Source organism: Macrosteles quadrilineatus, unplaced genomic scaffold (assembly GCF_028750875.1).
Source record: "Macrosteles quadrilineatus isolate MER2022 unplaced genomic scaffold, UCM_ALF_1.0 Scaffold_2__2_contigs__length_208266976, whole genome shotgun sequence".
Lineage (NCBI taxonomy): Eukaryota > Metazoa > Arthropoda > Insecta > Hemiptera > Cicadellidae > Macrosteles > Macrosteles quadrilineatus.
This window is the reverse complement of record NW_026542595.1, coordinates 22008249-22030812: the sequence shown is the minus strand read 5'-3', so window position 1 is coordinate 22030812 and position 22564 is coordinate 22008249. Positions and strand designations below refer to the sequence as shown.

At 34.8% G+C, this 22564-nt stretch overlaps 1 protein-coding gene across 1 annotated transcript; it reads right to left on the bottom strand.

Moving 5' to 3' along the window:
* Window positions 1–6950: 6950 nt before the first annotated feature.
* On the bottom strand, window positions 6951–19130 carry LOC128985853 (cytochrome P450 307a1-like). Its single transcript, XM_054405797.1, has 4 exons — window positions 18654–19130; window positions 11256–11574; window positions 8718–9193; window positions 6951–8184 (listed from the first exon to the last, which is right to left on the bottom strand). Exons 1-4 carry the CDS (start codon window positions 19006–19008, stop codon window positions 7841–7843), a joined length of 1494 nt encoding a protein of 497 aa, XP_054261772.1. The 5' UTR covers window positions 19009–19130; the 3' UTR covers window positions 6951–7840.
* Window positions 19131–22564: the final 3434 nt, after the last annotated feature.

Sequence of the window (22564 nt, the reverse complement as noted above, 5' to 3'; positions counted from 1 at the left end):
ACAATGGCCGATACAAGCCGAAGCATGTAAACGACCTTCAATTTAAATGAGCTGTTTGTCGGATTTATAAGGTATGTAACCTATTTATTATATTGACAATTTTATTGTTAGTTCTGTACGGTTTTCTGTAGAGGTCGTGTTTTGTTTACAATTTGTTTCCCGCTATTACAGCCATTTACAACCTCGTTTAGCCAAATAATACGATCTAATCATAAACAATAACCTGTCCCCTAGTTATATAACCAAACAGTAAAGCACAAATCAAGAAATTAACCCTAATAGAAACATAATAGAAACAAAGTTTCGTCGACACTAGCGCCCAGTGTGGCGTACATGAACTAGACACGAAAAACGTGCTTCAAAATTTACAATGGGATGAGAAGTCTATATCATAGATAAAACATACTCCCTTGTTATATGTATGCTGTAGAGACTTTGTTAAATGTGGCTGTGCTTTTTAAATTCGCAATCCTCAAGTCCTCAAGGATTTTTTTGCTGTTACCTACCTCTGTGCCAAGCGTAACAGATTAACTAGCTTGTGTCATACAATTTTCTTTTTAACACCATCACTGTGGTTTCAGAAAAAGCATTTTTCTGGATTCAATCTAAATCAGAAATATGTTGATGGTCACATCCAACATTATTTGGTCAAACTTTCTTCTACATTACGCAGAGGGAAATTGTTCCCTCAATATTACATACACTTTATAGCCAATATAAACTTGAACAATGATCTGTATACCTAACGAGTTTTAACAAATGTCCTGAGTAAGTTGTTCCGATATTGATGAAACTTGGCATGAATGTGTGGAGGTGGATAATAATTAAGTTCACGAACTAGCAAGATCGGATAATGGAAAGGGATGCTATAATTTTTTTTATGGGTTAGGGTTCACATTTTTTACCTTTAAAACATAGAAATGTCCAATTTTAATTACATCCATCGTGTAGAGGTCTGTGAATTTAGCATACCTGGATGGCCATACAGGGTGGGGCAGCATAACTTCCTTTTTTTAAATGTGCGCCATTTTGTTTGTTCATGTCATAGCGAAGAGTTAGCAGTCTCTTTGGAGAGGCGAGGCTATACAGTTTTGCCCTGGCACAGTGTAGTCGCCATGATGGGTTGGAACAGTGAGGAGCGTGCGTTTTCTGTTGACGCCTACTTTTCGAGTGGATGTTCAGTGATCGCAGCCCAGCACGTCTTTTTTAAATCGGTTTAATTTAGCCCCGTTGGGCCCTGTTCCGGACCGGAAATCAATTGTTATGTGGTTCAATACGTTTAGACAAACTGCAAGTGCAACAACAACAACTGGAGTCCCATGGCCCATTAGATCACTGAGAACATTGAGGCAGTGAGAGCATTATATTGTGGCAATGTTGGGATCAACAAGGCGCCCAGCGCTCAAAGATGAGTCTGCCCTTGGATATTCCAATCGTTCTGTAACGAGAATTTTCCTACATTTAGGAGACCTACATTTCCATCCATACAAGATGGCGATTGTGCAGGATCTGTTAAAACGCCTTATTTCAATCATGGGCGATTTGCAATGGCCGGATCAATCTCCCGATTTGTCCCCTTGCGGTTTTTTCTATGGGATTTTTAAGTCCCGCGTTTATGTGAACCGTCCAAGGACCCTTCAAGAAAAAAAAAAAACAAGATCCAGGAAGAAATTGCAAACATAACGCCTGCTATGCTTGAAAAGGTAATGAAAAACACCAGAAATCAGTAAACTCAATATATCTAGTATGGGGGACGGCACCTGCATTATTTATTCTTCAAATCTACGTAAAACAAAACTTTAGGAATGTACTTACACTATAAAAACCAAATAAAGTTTGTCTGACTCATACAGTGTGTTTTATTAAGCTTTGAAAAAAGGAAGTTATGCTGCCCCACCCTGTATTAGCATATCCACTTTTTTCATACCAATCGTTAGTTTTTCGTTAGTTCTCGATAGTTCTCCAATACTTTTATTTGTTCTCAAAAACTGAAAAATTATAGCCGCTATTAAATAGGTATACTTACTTCACATATCCGGTTTCTAGTGTGCACCTTCATGTCATGAAAAATGCTTATATCTATATACCAATCGTCAGTTCTTCAGTAGTTTAGTTATCGATAGTTCTCCAATATCATTATTAGTTCTTAACAAATTAAAAAGTTATAAGTCATAAAAATCGGTTACGCAAACTTCACACCAAAGACAATTCCAGCGAGCGTACACCCCATCTGATGAAAACTTTAGCAATTTTTTTGTAGTTTCTAAAAAAAGTTATAGTGGATAATAAATGGATATGTTAACTCATCTTTTTGGTTTCCACCATGCACCTTCATTTGATAAAAAAAATGCTTTTATCTATATAGGCTAACTTATCGGCTCATCACATTTTTTTAGTTTTTTTTTTTTTTTTTTTTTTTTTTTTTATATAGCTTTTTGTTATTTATCCACAGTTATTCAACATTGAGTTTGCTCTAAAATATTAGTTAAGTTACAATTAAGGCATAACAAGTAGGCATATATACGCCAACTTCATATATAAAGCATTTCCAGCATGCCTTATGACTTTCTTATATAGTATTTGGAGAACAAACAAAAGAACTAGATTATTGAGGATTTTAAAAGCTAAATATTGGTATATAGTGATATATGCTTATGCATTTTTCATCAGATGGTGATGCATGCTGGAAATGCCTTAGGTGTGAAAGTTGGTGTAACCACTTTTAGCGAATTTCCCATAGGAAATAAGCTATCACGGTGGTCTCATGATAAGACCTATTCCCAAAACCGATTTAAATTTTCGTTTTGAGGTCTCCAAAGCTCAAATTCATATAATTACACATATGTCTGTTAGCCTGATAACTCTAGCAAAAAGTGACCGATTTTGATTCAAGAATCAAGAATTGCCATTAAAATACATCATTCGTACAATAAGCTTCCTCAAGTTTATAAAGTCATGGTTGTCTTAAAATTTATGATTAAACTTAGAATAAACGTTTAAACCTAAGTTTATTCGAACAAGTTCACAAAACAGCATGATCGGACTATGATGGGAACAGAGGATTTATGGGAAGAAATTGGTTTTTCCTATTTTTGACCCTAAAAAACATTATTTACTGTAATAAATAAAAACTGTAATAAAAATAATTTATACAAATTATTTTTAAACCATTTTGTAGAGCATAAAAAAAGAAATAATTTTGTATTTATTGAAGCGTTGGAGTGTGCCAAAGGGCTACAGAGTTCATTCAAACAATTTAAAAATTGTAAATTCCCATGTTATTCTTATGGAGGATAAATCAAATGTTGAAGTTAATTTTTGGAATCCACCCAGTTAAATTAAAATTAGCTCAGTCCGCAGGTTTGCTGCCGGGGAATTATTTATGCCTTGTAAATTTTTATTTTTTGAAAACCCACAATAAAACATTGGAGAACTATCGAGAACTAACGATTGGTATATAAATATAAGCTTTAGTTATACAGATAAAGGTGTCAACCGGTGGAAATCCAAAGTGTAAAGTTAAATTCACTTAGTCTGAAGAGTTTCTGCAGGTTTTCTCCAGCGGATTATTTGTATATCTGTAGGTTCCATCATCATACTAATATTATAAATGTGAATGTTTGAGTGTTTGTTTGTTTGTTTGTTTTAAGTCCAATTACGCATTAACTACTGGTCGGTTTGGGTTGAAATTTGGTATGATGATAGCTCACATTCCCGATTAACATAGACATGTTCTTATCTCAAAAATAGTTTCGGTCTCTGCCCCAGTAGCTATAGAGTTTCCAATTAAGTCGTCCAAAAATACGAACTGAACACTTTTTTTAGATCACTTATCTACCTTCTAAATTGTATAAAGTTTGAAACAATCCGATAAAAAATAACGGAGATATAGACGCTGCGGAAAAAGCTTGCATTTTTTACTTTAAAGGGCCGTAGAAAAAAAAGCACCGGCCGGATTTTAGGGGACTTTTTGGAGGAAGTACTGGGGCAGAGCCCGAAACTATTTTTGAGATAAGAACATGTCTATGTTCAGGGCCGGATTTAGCATTTTTGCGCCCCTAGGCCCAAATAATTTTCCGCCCCCTAGTCTGGTTACATTTCTTCAAACCTTTATTAAAAACTATATAATTCCCATAGGCCTAAGTTAACTGCTTGAATAACACTCCTCTTTGGAATCAGAGCAAGGTTTTTTTAAGAATTGACTTGTTTAGCCTTAACAAAATGCCGTCTTAAACACGTTATTTAGCAATTTTATGCTTTTAATAAATGCTCACGTTTGTGGCCGTGGTGGGACTGAAACAAAAAACTCAACCACCCGAGCATTCCTGAAAAAAAAAACATGGCCATTGATTCCAATTCCAGGCCCAAAAAACATGAACTCCATACAGTGCGTCATACTATAGATTAAACCTGCTCCTTTAGTAGATTTGGATTGGCTGAAAACAATTCTTGTTATTTTGTTTAAGGAGTATGTTTTATCTATGTTTAAACCTAGTTTATCCAAAATAAAAAACTAACGTCCAGTGTCAACAACATGAACTACAGTAGATATGAACAAATTTTGAATTAACAATGTCATAAGAAGTCGACTTGAGTAATATTTAATCTATGGTCGTACTGCATCTAGATTAAATATGCAGAGTGGTTTCCAAAGCAAAACAGAGCAATATTCCGGCTAACCGTACCAACCTTACTTAGGTCTGAGGAGAAAATGACAGCATTACTGATGTTTTGGAGGGTATTGAATTTTTCTAAAATCTAATGCAAACTGAGATTAATATTTGTTTGTTAATTTGAAAGGTAAGTACATCGTTGTTTTGATATTCAACACAACTTATTATATATATGTTAACTTGATCCTGCAGATTGTTGTAAACTAATCAAAAGACTTAACTTTTGAGGTGAGAGTGATGTCTAGCACGCATGCGCTCCTAATCAATCTGACCAGTAGTAGTGTAGTACCGAGCCCGAGCCAGCATGCATACCCCTTGGGCGCTCGTCATCGTCAACGTTAGAGCCTACTCCCGTATAACCAATGTTCTTTGATCTTTACCAATTTTGTAATGAAATTGATGCGTGATTCTGAAAATAGATTACATTTCCTAACAATTATTTCTTCTTATGAAATTCAGAATCACAATGCTTTTGAGTTTTTTTTATCAACTATGACTTTTTATTTTAGAGAGCCTAGGTATAAAAAAAAATACTCTCGGCCGTGCGCCCTCTGGGACCATGCGCCCATAGGCCCGGGCCTACCGGGCCTATTAGGAAATCCGGCCCTGTCTATGTTAATCGGGAATGTGAGCTATCATCATACCAAATTTCAACCCAAACCGACCAGTAGTTAATGCGTAATTGGACTTAAAACAATCAAACAAACAAACACAACATCAACACATTCAAACATTCACATTTATAATGTTAGTATGATGATGGAACCTACAGATATACAAATAATCCGCTGGAGAAAACCTGCAGAAACTCTCCAGACTAAGTGAATTTAACTTAACACTTTGGATTTCCACCGGGTGACACCTTTATCCGAGCGCCGCGCGTCCAACATAGCTGTTTCAAAGTTACACCCGCGGCTTCATTTATGACTAATCCATGTACTTATACATATCAATGTGTGCGAAAAAAACATGACCTACAACTTTTCAAGGAAACGTTTTTTGATTATTTGGCTATTTCAGATGTTACAACGTAAAAACGAAAAATAAAACATTCAAATTTCAACAAATCATATTTTACATTACAATTACAAGAAAACTATTAGGATAATCAAAAATTCGAACTGAACACTTTTTTTAGGTCACTTACCTACCTTCTAAATGGTATAAAGTTTGAAACAATCCGATAAAAAATAACGGAGATATAGGTGCTGCGGTAAAAGCTTGCATTTTTGACTTTAAAGGGCTGTAGAAAAAAAAGCACTTGAATTTCTGAATGTGTACTAACACCGCCTGTGAAAAATTCAGCTTGTCGTCCAAAAGTTGCGACATCGGGCGTTTTCGTGCGTTCATTGACTGGGCTAAATGTTAACCTTATGAGTATGCATATTGAAAAAGGAATTAAAGAATTTTGCCAGCATTGTTTCTACTACACAAGTTGGTTCTATATGATATTCAATAGCATTTAAAGGTTATATAAGGTTTACCAACAGGATTCAGCACTATTAATTCTTTTGTATTTATGACAACAGCTATAATTTGAACGAATCAGCAACAAAAAGTTGTGAGAACTTTACTTTTTTCTGTTGTTTACGTGCAGTGGTAGAACATTATGGCTATGGTAGATGTGATATACTATATACCTGAAATTTTAGTAAACCAATTTAAAATTTTCTTAAAACGTGTCCTCTCCCATTGCAAACGCAAAGCATGAGTATAACTGCAATAAGCATTGTATACTTATAGAGTTCTAAATTGAATAGTAAAATATTTTGAAAATTAAAATTGTTAGCAAAAGTTAATATGGTAATTAGATCTTTTGAACAAACCCTCTTTAGAAATTCATTTTTTCCTTCTTCGAACTTAAGTTGCAAAGATATTTGAATTAATCTAGGTTTACAAGCTTATTTCAAATATGTAATTGAAATAATACAATTTTGCTAAAGTTAATGCTTGTACACATCCTTCATAGAAATAAAATTTTCCGTAACTAATTTTAAAGTGCCACAAAAGCACAATGTTAGATGTCATTACACGGGAATATCTGATATACTGTACTAAAAGCATTCATTCAAATATTATAGGATGTGTAGCCTTAATTTAATGATAGTTGCTAGATCTTTATCAATTAGGCAGTAAAGATAAAATCTAATTTACTTTCATTTGCAGGAGATATTTCTGCACTGCAAAGTTAATGAAGACAAGTAAAATATTAGAATAGGTAGACAATAATGAGGTAGTCTTTGTATTACAAAACTATAAATATATTAAAAGCTCTTATAAGTATTTTACAATGTTTATACAGACTTCAATCTCGGTGGTTATAACTAAACAATTAAGACTAACTAGGTAATGCTTCATTGAACCCTACTGTATATTGAGTTATATGGTTATAAATGATTGGCTGAGCTTATTAACAAGCCATGGCCCATAAAATGATTGTAGAACGCTAAGTTATCAGAGATACTTTAGTTTTTAGCTATTAAAAGAAATATTGAGAATAAAAGTAAAGGTGTAACATAAGTTTGTATATAATGTAATAACAGAAAACAGTTTTGGCCCGTTCAGAAATGCAAAACCTACTATATGAAAAAATAATATATACACAATTTACACAACTAAGAATAAAAGTAATAAAGGTTAAAAGAAATACTGTAATGGTAGTAGACTCAGCAAATAAATAAACTTAAATACTTAACATAATCACATTCACATAGTCTCATAATTTAAATAAATATTGAGTAAACTACACCTAACTGACAATCACAGAACAACAGTTTCAGAAAACTCATAGTAAAAGATCTGGAAATAAGTGGAAACAGGAAAGATGTTGACTAATTTACAATGTATCCCAAGTACATAGCCCGACACCATGCCGATTACAATATTATGAATTACATATTTTTTACAATTAACTGTTGATAGAACACATCTTTTTGGAAATTTATAGCTTTAGTTAGTAACGATATACATTTTTACAAACATCAACCATAATTCAGAACATTTTTGCCAACGTAAACAAATCCTAAAATTATTTTATTATCCATCAAAATCGGAATAGATCAAATATATCTTTTGTTTGCTTTGGTAGATCTAAAAACTCATTTCCCTGTTGTCATTGATTGTTTGACAGCATGGTGTCGCTCTAGGCATGGAACGGGGAGGGGAGTCTACGCCCTCACACTCCTCCTGGGTGTGAACCTAACACTGAAGGTGTCTGGAGGCAATGCTACGCAAGCTGGCACTGTCCTGACTGTGTCCAGGTCTGCACTGATGTCGTACTTCCCTAGAATAGACGTTACCAAGGTGAAGCAGAAGCTCTGCACTAGTCGCTGACCGATGCAAGTTCTCTTGCCTGTACTGAAGGGGATGAAGTGTTGTGGCTTTACGATGTTTCCCTCACTTGAAATAAATCTTTCTGGGCGAAACTTGTCCGGTTCGCTCCAGTAAGTGTCTCCCAGGTTCAGCTCGTAGTTGTTGAGGAAGACCACAGTTCCTTTGTTTACAGGGTATCCTAGAAAGAAATGTAAACTTAACATAAGGTAACATCTGATTTAAAGTGCATTGTAAAAGAAAACTTTCTCCTAAAAAAATGTTTTTATGCAGGTTAATCCTAATGGTTTGATTACGATTGATTTATAATTGATTGTTAGTAAAGAGTAATGTTCAAGAAAATCCATTTTAAAAGAGTTACTTCAATAATACATTTTTTAGCATGTCAATTGACTATCAATCATTCGCAATTATTAAGATGGGGACGCCACTATGTGCGTAATTTTAACCCAAATACGAGTGAAGGATGAGTGTAGCATGAGTGGTGCGATCTTTTTGTCTTATTAGTGACTAAGGTCTGAAGATCAATTTATACTATGTGCTACTAACCAAATTTATGTACACTGTGCAGCACAAAACCCTCCTGAACAAAGCTAATTCTCTGAATAGGCCTATTAATTAAAAAAGTTCATTGTCATTGCAAAAGTTCTTGAATCAGTTAAAAACAATTATTTCTGAAAGAGTCATCTAGATTGAGACTGAGATGAGACATACCTCCGATAGAGGTGTCCTCGGTGGCAACATGTGGCACGATGGGCGAGCTAGCGGTCCTCAGCACCTCCAGCACGGTCGCCTCCGTGTACGGCATGTCTGCACGGTCGAACAGTGTCACGTCCCTCAACCCTCCAGACACTGTGTCAATCTCCGCCTGTATCCTGGAGCCCACCTCAGGGTGTCTCAGCACCGCGGCCAACACCAACATTGCCAGGTTGCCGATAGCAGAGTGGCCGCCAAGGAAGTCCTCAAGCTCAAAGATGATGTGGTCCCAGTTGAGGTCCGGGTCTTGTTCTAGATGCATGAGCAGCGCATCTGTAAAGTCCCGTGGAGGAAGGTCTAGGTTGAGGGTCTTCTGATGTTCCTCCACAATCCTGGAGAAGATGAACTGACGAATCTCCTTCGCCCAGTCGGACAACTTGTTCATGTGACGAGTATAGAATGGGAGGAGCCAAGGCAGGAAGTCCACAGCGTATCTGGACAAATAAACAATAGATTATACAACTAAACTTATGACCTTCGGAACAAGTATAATGATTTTAATCAATTATTTTCACATAATTTGTTACCAATGCTGGACTAGGTTATGGATTTGGTTCCGCAAATGTTCAAGATTTGTGATAAAATTTCCTACAATTATGGTTCATTCCAATCCACGAAATACATGCACAGCTTTATGTGATCTATATGGCCAAGGCAAAACTACCCCATAAGTTAATGAATTATCAAATAAGAACAGGATGATTACATACATGGGTCAATGGCAAGAGAAGGATTTAAAATTGCTGAGATCGATTAAGAATGTTACTGCTTTCTGGAGAATCAGATATTTTTACAAAAAAAGATGAAGATTTACATCTTTTAAGATAAATCCGGAAACAATCTGAATGATTTTCCTAAAGCAGATGGAATTAGTGGTTAGTAATAAATATTGACTCTTTCCGTAACATGATAGACTAATTATATGAACTCATTCTCCCATATAGTGAAAGTGGCTTTGGTATGAAACAAACTCATGAACAAACAATAATTATAAGACTCCTAAAAAACCTTTTGGGCAACCTAAAGCCGATAAAAAGAAAGGTAGGAAATATTGTGTTAAACGAATTCATCAATCACGTTTTTTAGGGAACACAATCCTACTTATTATTGCTTATCCTCCCTTCATATAACTAAGATTTAATGACTTCACTCTATCCAACGCAGTTAGCTGAATTTACATAAAACCTCAAGATTAACCGTCGATTTCGACGGGGTTCCACTAGTATATATTTATACAGGGTGATTTGTACTCAGTGTGACAAAATTTTTTTGGTGTAAGTACAAAGTAAATGAAGTGTGATGATGCATATCAAATGTTCCAAGTCTAAAAATTAGCTTCCCAAAAAATTGTTTTATGTTTTTCAAAAATAACCATGTTTTTAAACCTAATACAGCGATTTCTCAATTATCTGTATATGTATTTGAGTAGATAATGTAATTTTCGTGTTCTACGTTAAATTTTGAACAAGAATAATAGAAAATGACGGAGGATCAGTTGTAAAAACTCCATTGTAAGTAGATTCAAAGATAAAAATTAAGATGTTTGATAAAAATTTTAAAAACAATGGTCTATTGCATTTTTCACACCCTGTATACAAGAAAGTGTCGGAATATGTTAAAAACTGCGCCATTTTATAAGCTTTCCAACGATATGCTACACTAGTGAGGTTTATGTCTGCTTATGTACGCTTTAATGGTTTGAAGACTACAAAACACGGTGTCTTTAACATTTAAAACACAGAAAGTCGGCATGTATTAAGCAAAATTTGTACTTTTGTTTCAGCTTGAACAGTAAAAACGGTAAAAAAGTTCCCTGTTTTCTGGTATTCAAACCACTAAAACAAACAAAAGAATATCTAAACCTCAATAGTGTACCGTAGCATATGGTTGGAAAGCTTATAAAATGGCGCAGTTTTTAACATATTCCGACACTTTCTTGTATACAGGGTGTGAAAAATGCAATAGACCATTGTTTTTAAAATGTTTATGAAATATCTTAATTTTTATCTTTGAATCTATTTAGAATGGAGTTTTTACAACTGATCCTCCATCATTTTCCATTATTCTTGTTCAAAATTTAATGTAGAACACGAAAATGGCATTATCTACTCAAATCCATATACAGGTAGTTGAGAAATCACTGTATTAAGTTTAAAAGCATGGTTATTTTTGAAAAACCTCAAATAATTTTTTGGGACGCCAATTTTGAGACTTGGAACATTTGATATGCATCATCACACTTCATTTACTTTGTACTTACATCAAAAAATTTTTGTCACACTGAGTACAAATCACCCTGTATATGTACAATATTGTAAATAGTTTACTAAATAAAAAAATTACAGTAATATATAAATCCAAACTAAGATGTCACTAGTGAAATAATTCGTCAAAGCCAACAAAAAATAAACAACAAATTTCAACCAAAAGATCTCATGAGACATACAAATTTCACATACACCGTACACAATATTGGTCGTTGTAATGATTACCTACCCTTGATTGATCTCCCAGAAGATCTCGTCAAAGTTGCGGACGACCGTAGAGAAGCCTGGGTCGTCATAGCTGAACCTCGTGGAGCACATATACTGGGTGAACATGTTAGCGGAGGCGGCGAGGATGAGAGGCTTTACACGAACCTCCCCCTGGCCGGACCCCAGGTGACCTGCGATGGCTTCCATCAGATGCGAGGTCTCGGCGGAGCCCACCCGAGACAGCTGATCGTAGTTGGCCGAGGTGAAGCGAGGGGAGCAATACATGCGAGCAATGCTGCGACGAGTCTTCTGGAGTGACGACCAGTCGCAGAGAGCGAGCGCTGCAAAACAACATTCATTGAATGCAAGCCATCAGATAGAGAGAAAATACACAAGGGGTGGCATTATTTAAACCATGTCAACAGGTGCATTTATTATTATTTATTAAGTTGCACAGCAACTTATTCTGTTTTTACTTACATTTTTTGTGGGGTTGAAGTAAGATTTAATCTGTGTACAGATTCACACTGACAGAAACGTTGAAAATTTTTAGGACTAGGTTAATGTGGTGTGAAAAATTACATGTTTTATGTGAATAGACAAGTGAAATGTTTTAAAACCCTGAACACTTGTTCTGCAAGTGAAAATATTTCATTTGAATTTAGTATTTTATAATTCGGCTGTATAAGAGTTTCAAATACTGCTGATGACTTCTACATTATAATAAATTTAAGATAATTACGATAACTAGGAAGTTGACTAATTTAACTGTTACGTCTACAACATTTGTGTCTTAGACCACTAATTAATTAAACATGAGGAGAAGTAGTAGAAATAAAAGTAAGATTTAGTACACTATACCAAGCGAATGCTTAAACACCAACAATGTGAAGCAGAACAGTGAGTTCAACGCGGCCATGTGATTATTTAGAATAGTTAACGACATTACACAATTTTCCCTAATTGTAATGAGTTAAATCTATTGTTTACCCTATGTTGTTACTTATCACTTTGTTTTGAATGTAATTTGTATTTATATACGCGTTGTATTTCATCAACGTTCTGTAACGATCGATGATTGCAAACATCACGTGTTATACCTACAGCCTACAATGGCAGTAGCGCGGTCTATAGCTAGCGTAGGCTGCCCAGATCAGATGCTCAGGTGCCGGTATTTAAATTCTGTCCGCCGTCGCTTATCAAGAGTGAAAAGAAAAAGAAGAGTCAAGACTCTCGGACATCGGAAAGTACAGTGAAGGAAATGTGAGTACAAGAGCTAATCTGAATACTGGCCTCACCGGTCCGACCTAAACCAGTCCCATTTTGTTTTTTAATAACGAAATCGAAGGCTGTGGGTTTGTATGCCAACAAGACTGTTCCACCCCTAGGAAGGGTTGATCCGCCCTTGGACCTCTCGACCATGTTAGGCTACTACCGTCTGTTACTAGAGCGAAAGACCCTTTTAAATAATTTATGAAGCTGTAGTAAATCTAACACGTCTGTTCCATCAGGGACTGCTATGGAGATTGCAGTCCTAACAACATTTATTGTATCGCTGAAAATCTAGGTAGACGTCTGCTTTATTCAACGATGTTTGATACTTTGAACACCTATCGCGTGTATCACAACTACAGTAGTCACTAATCTTAGTGATTGTTTCCGTTTGTATTGAGCTCCTGAAAACCTTGTTTTTTTATTTTTTTTTCATTTGAGTAGAATTGAATTATATCAAATATATTTAATAAAAAACCTTTAATCTAGACAAAAACATGACATATGGTCACTTGTTCAATGCCCATATAGGGTTTAATTTGTTAAAGGTCCAGAAGCGGAAGGGATGGTCTTGACGCAACAAAACAACTTAATAACACATAATTTGATGTAGACAATCCCTTCCAGTAGCTGGCTACCCTCCATTTTAGTACTTGAGAAGGGGAAACCAGTCTTCAGAAGAAAAATACACCCACTTATATCGACTAATTCCCACTTAAAAAAAAAAAAAAAAAAAAAATTGAATAGCAAAAATGTCTTTTACACAAAACAATTTTTGAAAAGGTTTCATCGTTGTAGGCAATTAGTAAAAAATATACCCCGACTTGTACGCAAACCCACAAAAGATAGAATCACTGGACAATAAATACAATATTTTGACAGTGTTTATTATTATACCGTACTACGTGTTTAATATTGTCAAATGCATTATGGATAACTTCAATCAAGACATAAATTGCATTTGCAAAGCATGCTGACTATTTCATGAGGACAACTATAGAGTAGAACATTTAAACGAGTAAAATTTGTTACACTGAATTTTTGATCAACGCAATTTGAACTTTGGTAAAACAGAACCGTGGCGTGTAATGATCGCAGAAGATTATCTTGATGCAAACTAGTTTGATTAGATAATTAGTAAAAAATAACAGAGTAGACGACACGGGACGTATGACTTCATTACTAGGGATTTGCTGAAGCATAATTGAGAATTTAAATGGGGAGAATATCAACGATTCTCTATTCAACATTTGTGGTGAGAGTACGAGCACAATGGAAGGATCTAAAACATATTGCCCGGCCTATCTTTAAGCAAGTGTGATTTTGCATTCTCGTCGAGAACTTTAACATTTTACTGCATCTAAACCTTATTTAACTTAAAATCAACACTTTAAAAACTAAAAGATTAATTTAACCCGACTGAGATTCTCCAAACGCACGACTGTTGAAATGAATGGATGTGGAGCAAAACAACATTCCGTACACGGGCCCCAGACGGATAACGGTGGAGAGCGTAGAAGGAGAAGTGAGAAATGGAAGGAAGAAAGTAACAGGAGTGTGACCTTGACCGAAGGAAGGTCGAGACTGTTTGCATCATGGACCGTTACAGCATCAAATTAATGTTACATCCCAGGACTACTTCGCGGCGACTCGCCGGGCGAGACTACGCAGTAAGAGTGGAGAGTCGAGCAACGTCTTACAGCCTCCCAACAACATATGGCTGGCATACATAATGCTAATGGTACAATGATAAATGCTTCCGGTAACAATTGTTCACTGATCGTGACACATTGAAGCAGAGAAATATTGGAGTGTCTTTCTCCGAGTTACAATTTGAATTGATTTGAAATAAAACTATTTCATAACTGAACTCATTTTTTTAGCAGCCTTACATACACCGATGGCATAGACAGCAATTAAATTACACACTAATACAGGTTAATCGTATTTTTTACAAAACATATAAACTAAGTATTACTAGTGTTATGTTTTGATTGGTAAACTATGGTGCTTTATGACTTAAATTAATGCTTAATAATGAGGTATGTGAAGTGATTATGTATAGTGAGACAAACAGATTATGTATTGTTGCATTATATATACACGCAGATTATATATGTAACATTGCCTATGTATCCACTTCTAGTGGACACACACATATATCACCATTCATGATCAATCATTGACTTGTACACTAGTAGTTGTGTAGTTAATGGATGTGCGGCACATCAGATAATCTTACTCCATATTGATTTCCATTGATTGACGTTTAACATTGATTGCATGTCAAAGTTAAGATACGCATCCAAGTGTGTCGGTGTCTCAAAGAATTGATAATAATAATAGACTAGGCATTGATCTATGAAATGATGTGGTACTATGTGATGATGTGTGGTGAGATTGGATTATATGTATTATGCGATGATGTATTATGTGGTCATGATTGGTAATGTGTTATGTAGTGCGATTATGACCGAGATTGAGCAAGAGGCAAGGGCAGCACGTTCCTATACGATGACACGATACACAGTACCTACAGTACAGTATGTATCTATGGAGTGTTAGATTATTGGAATATGCAGTGTGCGGGTGACCGATGACGTCACGATACAGTGGTTCTGCGAACGTCACTTGTCTCCACGGTGGTCAGCGGACACTTGACACTCGAGTATGAGTACTGTACATGTATAGGTCCGGGGCTCGGTACAGTAACGTGTTCTCAGAAACCTCTATGGCTGGGAAACGCACTTCAGGCCTCACCTCCCGACTAAATACGCACGGGAGAAGTAAAAACTGCAATTTTGGTGGGGCAGCCAAATCTATAGCCACATTTTCTTATACAGTATTGCAACAGGCAAATTTACTCGACCCTTTATTACACATAATCTGTACACATAAGTAACAAAATCAGTATTTACAATTCTAAATGTAAAAGTAACTAACGAAATTCGCACACTCAGTATTTACGCAAAACAAAACCGATCCTAGGAGGCACCTGCCTGGGAAAAAGTGTACAACTGTTGAGTGCCTCAACAAACCAGGGAGAGCCATTAAGCCTTTATGTGGAAAGAGGGGATTTTTTAAAACTACACGTAACAACTATACGTAACCTATTCAATTCTTATTTTCTGGAGACTGTATAGTTCTCAATGCCAAATTTTGTTTGTTTAACATGATATTAATTTTGCTTGCGTTAATGTCTGGCTGATAACTATTACATAGAGCAAGTCAATAAAATTGTAGCAAAGAATATCTAGTGTAAGGAAGGTATGGATTTAAATACACTACTTTTTGTATCCTTGTAGGCAGTCGACGATAGCTAAAATACAGCAATACTTTAACATCTCTAGTATGTATAAACATGGTCGATAAGCAAATTTTGATCAAACATCCGATTTCTGAGTCTACGGTCGGGTCCAAAGGGGAGAACATTTAAAAATGTTTTCATTTGGTAATCTGTATGGATGTTGTGTTTAGTTTGCAGGAAACCTTCTCAGGTATTTCTAAATATGGAGAGTAGATGGTGACATCAACCTAAACAAATCGACGAAAGATCAACAATCAGTAAAAACTATGCTTACGTAACAGAATACGAGGTACCCCGGGTATCCGTAATAACTATAATTCTTGAATTGTATATGAGTATCTGTAAACAATTACAAAATATTTAATTTTGTAATTACCGTTAAACAAAATAGAAAAGCGTATTTTTGTTTCTTACATGTGGCAATTAAAATTACGTTCAACATATATTAAAACTCTATTTAACCTACAAATTCCCACAAAATCCCTGAATTCAAACTCCAGGTTGCATTCACAACATTACTGTTCAAAGGTCTTGGAAGCTAGAGATTCTAAAACGATGCATGAAGTTCCATAACATGAACTTGTATTTGCTGAGAATTTTATTGTGTTTAATAGCATTTTTACATAAACTATACTCACTTAGGATGTTAAAGACTTTTAGTAATAATTCAGCTTAATTAGTACACTAATGCTGATTCATATGTGTAGGAAAACAAATATGAACAATACACATACTGTATCATACGTTATGGATCAAAATGCGAAATTGGGTTTTATAAAAAGTCACTAATAGCACGTACTACACAACAGTTTTTTTTAGTTCCTACGGTAATTGTTCAGTTTCATGGCTTCTTAACACAACTGAAGCGTAGCTAACAGCGTTTAATTAGGGTATTATTGGAATAATGAACTTTGGTTCCTTTTACACTTCTTGTGACTCAGGTGAAAAATTCTAATTAATTTAATTAAAACTCAATAAAAAGTTCTTTTTACTTTCAGCAGAATACTAAATGAATTAGGATAATCTCGTCCAAAAATAATTTATACCTACACTGAGTACAACGTAGCTTTGTTTTGCGAGTAATTTCATGTAATATAAAGACAATAATATTTAATGATATTTGTTTTGCATCTACTAAATTTTTACTAAATAAGATAATATTTATAAAGAAACAGTGCCAAGTGTTACTCCAATCTAGCCAAAGACGTTGGCACGAGCAAGAGCAAGTGATACAATCAAACTACTGTAAATAAATCTACATTTATGTGGTGTAAGTTAGGCCTGAATAATTTCTCCAACGTGTACCCAATAAATCTATTCCTTACCATTACAAAAATAAATGTCTCTATGAACTGTCGAGTATGACACGTATTTCAAATAGTTTAGACAACGATGTTTCATATACCGGTCTGTATTTGGATTTTTTATGGAATAGCAAGACCTTTCACCAAAACATTTTTTTAAATATCCAGATGGCCTTCGCATATAACAAACAAACAATACTAGAAATGCGGCAGTGGCCTCTCACTGTTTGCATTCGTTAACAAAATATTCTGAACAACTTAAAATAATATTGTAAACAGTTCGTGGATAAAAATATTCAATCTGTTTTACATTACCAATTACCCTTTTCTACAAGCCCATGCTGAAAACATTTTTTAAGGATTCAGGCTTAAATTCGTGTTGGATAAAACTAAGGATTATCTGTATCGTTATTGTTCAGAAGCTGACACTCGTGCTAAACTCAACATAAACAGTCACGCGAGGGTCAATCGGCGAAGGTCAGATGCAAATCGGAAGGTTTGTTTTAGTTACAGGACGTGAACAGTGTCTATTACTTTACGTAAAAGTGAGATATGTTATCAATATGTGCTCAAGCCACCATCAACCGTGTGCGGGATGTTGACTCGGAGAAATAACTAACTACAACCAGTACGTAGTCTCACTGACTAACTGGACTCAAACTTGCCAAGGAAAATAATCAATAAAACCCGTATGAAAATAAACAAACCATTTCGACTCTGAGAAAACATTAGCAACTGAATATTTTTGAAATAAATCTTCCTCACATAACATGTAGGTCAACACCAACAAATTTCAACATGTTCAAGTTTTAAACAATTGAATTACGTTTATGATCTAACTGATGATAGATCATGGATCATAATAATTTATATTTTTTGTACTTTTTCAATTCGACAAACAAGTATTTTCTTTATGATTTATGTTAAAGTGGCGAATCCGTAAATAAATTAAAATGTAAATGAAAATTATGTACTTCTAGTGGTAAATAATGCAACATCTTTGCAATTTTGGATGAAACATAGTTAGAACTTAACTAAAATATAGTATTACTGTCATTGTACATTCATGCATGAATAAAATATCATTTTGGTATTCATTAAATAACTGCTTTACGTCTATTTATGCTGAATTTTGTACCGGTATCCTAGACAGACAGAGACAGTCAAGTGAAGAGAAAAACGTCCACTATTATTTTTTGTGGTGTACATACATTTTTATACTAACATTTAATTATGTAAGTCAAAGTTTTAGCAGAGGATTTTCATATTTACGTTGAATTAATTTACAAATCGTCTGACAAAATTATATTTAAGTAGTAACACAGATAAATATTAGGTTTACGTTTTGCGGTTTTCAGGAGTTTTTATCACATTATTTTGGTACAGTACTTATCAATTTTCATTTTGGAGATATATGTGTGTTTTATATGATTTGTTTTCTAATTTAGCTAATATTATAATACATGGCGATTGTTACTCAAGAAATGTCTACATTGTCAGAATAGTTGATTAGTTAGTTAGTTAATTCTGTACTTACAGTTGTTCCTGTCGCCGCCGAACAGCTTGTGGTAACGGATGAAGTCCGGACGTCCGCCGAAGTGTGACCCCTTGGTGATGAGGACCTCCTTGATGAGGGGGAAGTTGTTGACGACCACGCATGGTGTGGACCCGAGGGTGAGTCTGTAGACGTCTCCGTACATCTTGGAGAGTTCTGTGAACGCGACGAAGGGGTTGGAGTACTTGCCGAGGATGTGGAGGTCCCCGAGGACCGGCCAAGGGGAGGGACCCGGGGTTCGGAGAGGGTATTCGCCCTTCCTGCGTCCCTTGGTCAACAACAAAACTAGTAAAGTGATGAGCGAGCACGCCGCGAGGAGCAGTGTGACTGACCACATGTCTGACTCTGACTCAACTGATGCGCTCGGAGGCTAGAGTTGGAGTGCTTCTATAGGCGCGCGTACGTCGTGTACATCCCTGATAGTAGCTACCCCTCCCCTCCCCTCCTACACACTGCTACCCCCGCCACTCAGGCACACCAGCACACCTCATCTCAACATCGTCAACATCGCCCACCACCGGTGAGTACCATATCTTCATCTCCTGCATGTTTATGTTACCGTGGTTTACGATAGATTATAAGTGGGGGAGGAACTCGTTGCGTCATCTGGACGGTTCGCGAATGATCGAATTCATTGACATTGTCAATCTTATTGATGGGCCGTTTTGAAATATTCAACCAAAGTTTTGTTTGTTTTTGTTTTCACACAATTCCTCCTAGTTAAGTTTATTGTTTACCCTGCTAAACAGTCAGTATCAGATAGATATACAGTGTCTCCAGCCACAGAGACACAGTAACACAGAAAATGTGCTGCATCAATCACGTTAGAGTTGCAAATTAACTCCTTCAGTCCATCACTTCCCACTTACTCATTCACTTCGGCTCTTTTCATCTTCTTGTGTTTCATCTACTCCTTTGATTTTGTAATTTCTAAGTAGAAGAAACGCCATTTGCAGAATATAGTTTTGAATTATAGAAACCGTAGAGTTTGTGCCAAGAAGTTTCAGTTGAGAAGATAAATACAAAGTATTGTCATGAAATAGGGGTATTCACGGAATAATTTTATCGAACATTTTGTATTCATATTCATTATTTTTACCCGTTCTTCGATTAGTAACATTATTTTTTTTATTTAAGGGTTTATTTTTATTAAAACCAACCACTTTTAGCACCTACACACGCAATCACACTTCATGATTGTTTTCAATCTTTGCTTTATTTTTTTTATTTCCGATAATTTTGTTCTATTAATTTTAAATTTCACTTTTTTACAGTAAAATAATTATATTTTATTTCATAAGTCTTTTAACGTGAAACTGACGGAGTTTTGCAAACCTTTTGTAAACCTACAGCCTCTGGTATGGAGTTTTAAGCTACAGATAAATTGCGTTAAATAACACTTGGAATAGCGAAGTTTCGATTTCTTCGATTACTAATGACATTTCGCTGAATTTGTTAAATATTTCTTTCGTGGCTTTGCTTGGAATATTTGCAAAAAATCGAATCCCTACTAAAGAATATATACAATGTTCATATTCTATGTACTCAACTACACGTTTTGGAGATCATGGCGGTTCGTTTTACGCCTTCGCGACACATACAAAAACAATAACAGACCTTTACAAATGTTACAGCAAGAACGTTCACGTTCACTAGTGTCTAAAGTAAACCAGATTCTCTAAAAATCTTTTGAGCCAAGAAAACCTGTGAAGATCGTGGTATCATTATTGAAAGTTTTTTTTCAGCCCAATTAAATTATCATAATACACAAACAAAACGATAAATGGCAAAATGAATATCTTACTTTTGCATGAAGTTAAAAATAGTTTTGGGATTAGAGGAAGTAAACGGTAAATCCAAAGATAATTTTATATGTTTGATACAAAGTTTAAGGTAGGTTATGAAATCATGCGAAATTTTAAAAGACCATAAATATGCAAAAATACACTGAATAGTCTAAATCTGTTGAAATTGTTATTATCTGTTCACTTTAATCTTATTATTAGAGACTATTTGTAAATGTTTGATGAAGTCCGGGCTATAAACAAATTGATTTAAAATTTAATGCAGCATTTTGTAGTTATTTTTAAAAATTGGAATGCGTTTTGACATTTGAGTAACAAAGTTGTGGTTTCTTTGGCTTTAATAATCAAAAACTCCAACCTCCAAGGAAAATTAAGCTTATTATACTCAATGGTCCAATTGTTTTATGATGTTAATTGACATCTACATGTGTGAAAGTTAAATGTAATTGAGTATCAAAATATAAAAACTACGTCGCATTTTACAAGTTAATAATTGAATTATAATAGCTTCCAACATGCACGAGCTACTGTTTAGTTTGGTGTATACTGTAAAAGCATAGGTATTCTGAATAGAATTGTTTAAGCTGAAATAAAATAAAGTCGTATGTTATACTGGTTTCTATTAAAATTGCAGTGATACAGCCTCCTCGCAAAAAAATAGTATATACTGTAACAATTCTTCAAATATGTTAGTAAATAACACTATTTATCTATGCTAGTACTGCACAATGAATAATGAAAATTTAAAAATAATATAATTAATACTATTATTTATGGTATTTAATTTAATATTAATTAAACATTAATATATATCAATCAATAATCATTAAAGGTTACTACCTATGAACAATTAAGTTAAAATTACATACTGAATTTTAAGATGCCGCTAAAATGTTAATGATCCGAAATAAGTATAGAACTATAGAGCAACCCATCATTCCAACCACTCATGTCTCCAAAACCATATCAAATTAGATCGTACTAATAATATAAACCCACAAAAACTAGGCTAAAAGGAATAATTACTAATTCCAATACTTATTTAGCAGTTAATTTGATTTATAGAATCCGATCTATGGTCTTGCAAATCACAGAAAAAAGTTGGGATTTTCATAATGTAAATATTTTTTTAATGTGAAGCTCCTTGGGTGTCCATATTTCCGCGTAATTTTTCACTAAATTTAAAATTACAAATATACGTAATTTTTAAGGAACCCCGAGCAATTTTGAGTGCGTAATTCAAGTTTATCTTTTATTTTGAAATTATACAAGGTTTACATATTTTATTTGAAAAGTTTTTGTGCAACTGTTTTTCTACTAGGCCTATAGTATCTTTGGCACGTACTGCTCATCTTTTAATTATTAGTATTTTCAAACTAAGCATTCATCTATTAGTTGATTATTTTATGTAGACGATACAAGCGACGATGAACAAGATATGCTACCGTGACAACACTATGTGCTTCGTATATTTGTTCACTTCCAAAGTAAGTTGCATAGCAGAACTGGCAAATATTATTCCTCACAAAGTGAAGGTGTATCTGGATGCATCTGTTTGACCAGGCCTCTCTTTTTCTACTCTCCTCATACTCATAAAATATTTTATCATTAGTTGTCTCCTCCTCCCGTTTTCAATATTTCTTCTTTGAACTCGGGGAATTTTCTGTTCTTCCATCAAAACCGATTAACTTTTTAACTTGGTCTTACAAACATTAATATTTACTGCCAAAAAGCTAATAAGTTTCTTTTTATAAACAGCTGTGTTTTTTTATTTGTTCTATGTATTTCTTATGGGGAAACCCCGACCTTTGAGAGGGTCTCGCAGTCTTAAGGGTAAGATTTTTTTTAATTCTGAAACCTTATTGCAAAATTGCATATTGATCCGAAGGTTTTGACACCTTAAACGTCGAAATTGGTCCACAAATAAGGGAGGAGTTGTGTTAACAATAACCTGCTTCACGTAATAAGACGTGATAATATATATTTTATGCAGACGATACAAGCGACGATGAACAAGATATGCTAGAAGGGTTACTCTAGCATATATTGTTCATTATCACATAATGAAAGTTAAAAAAAGAAGTATGT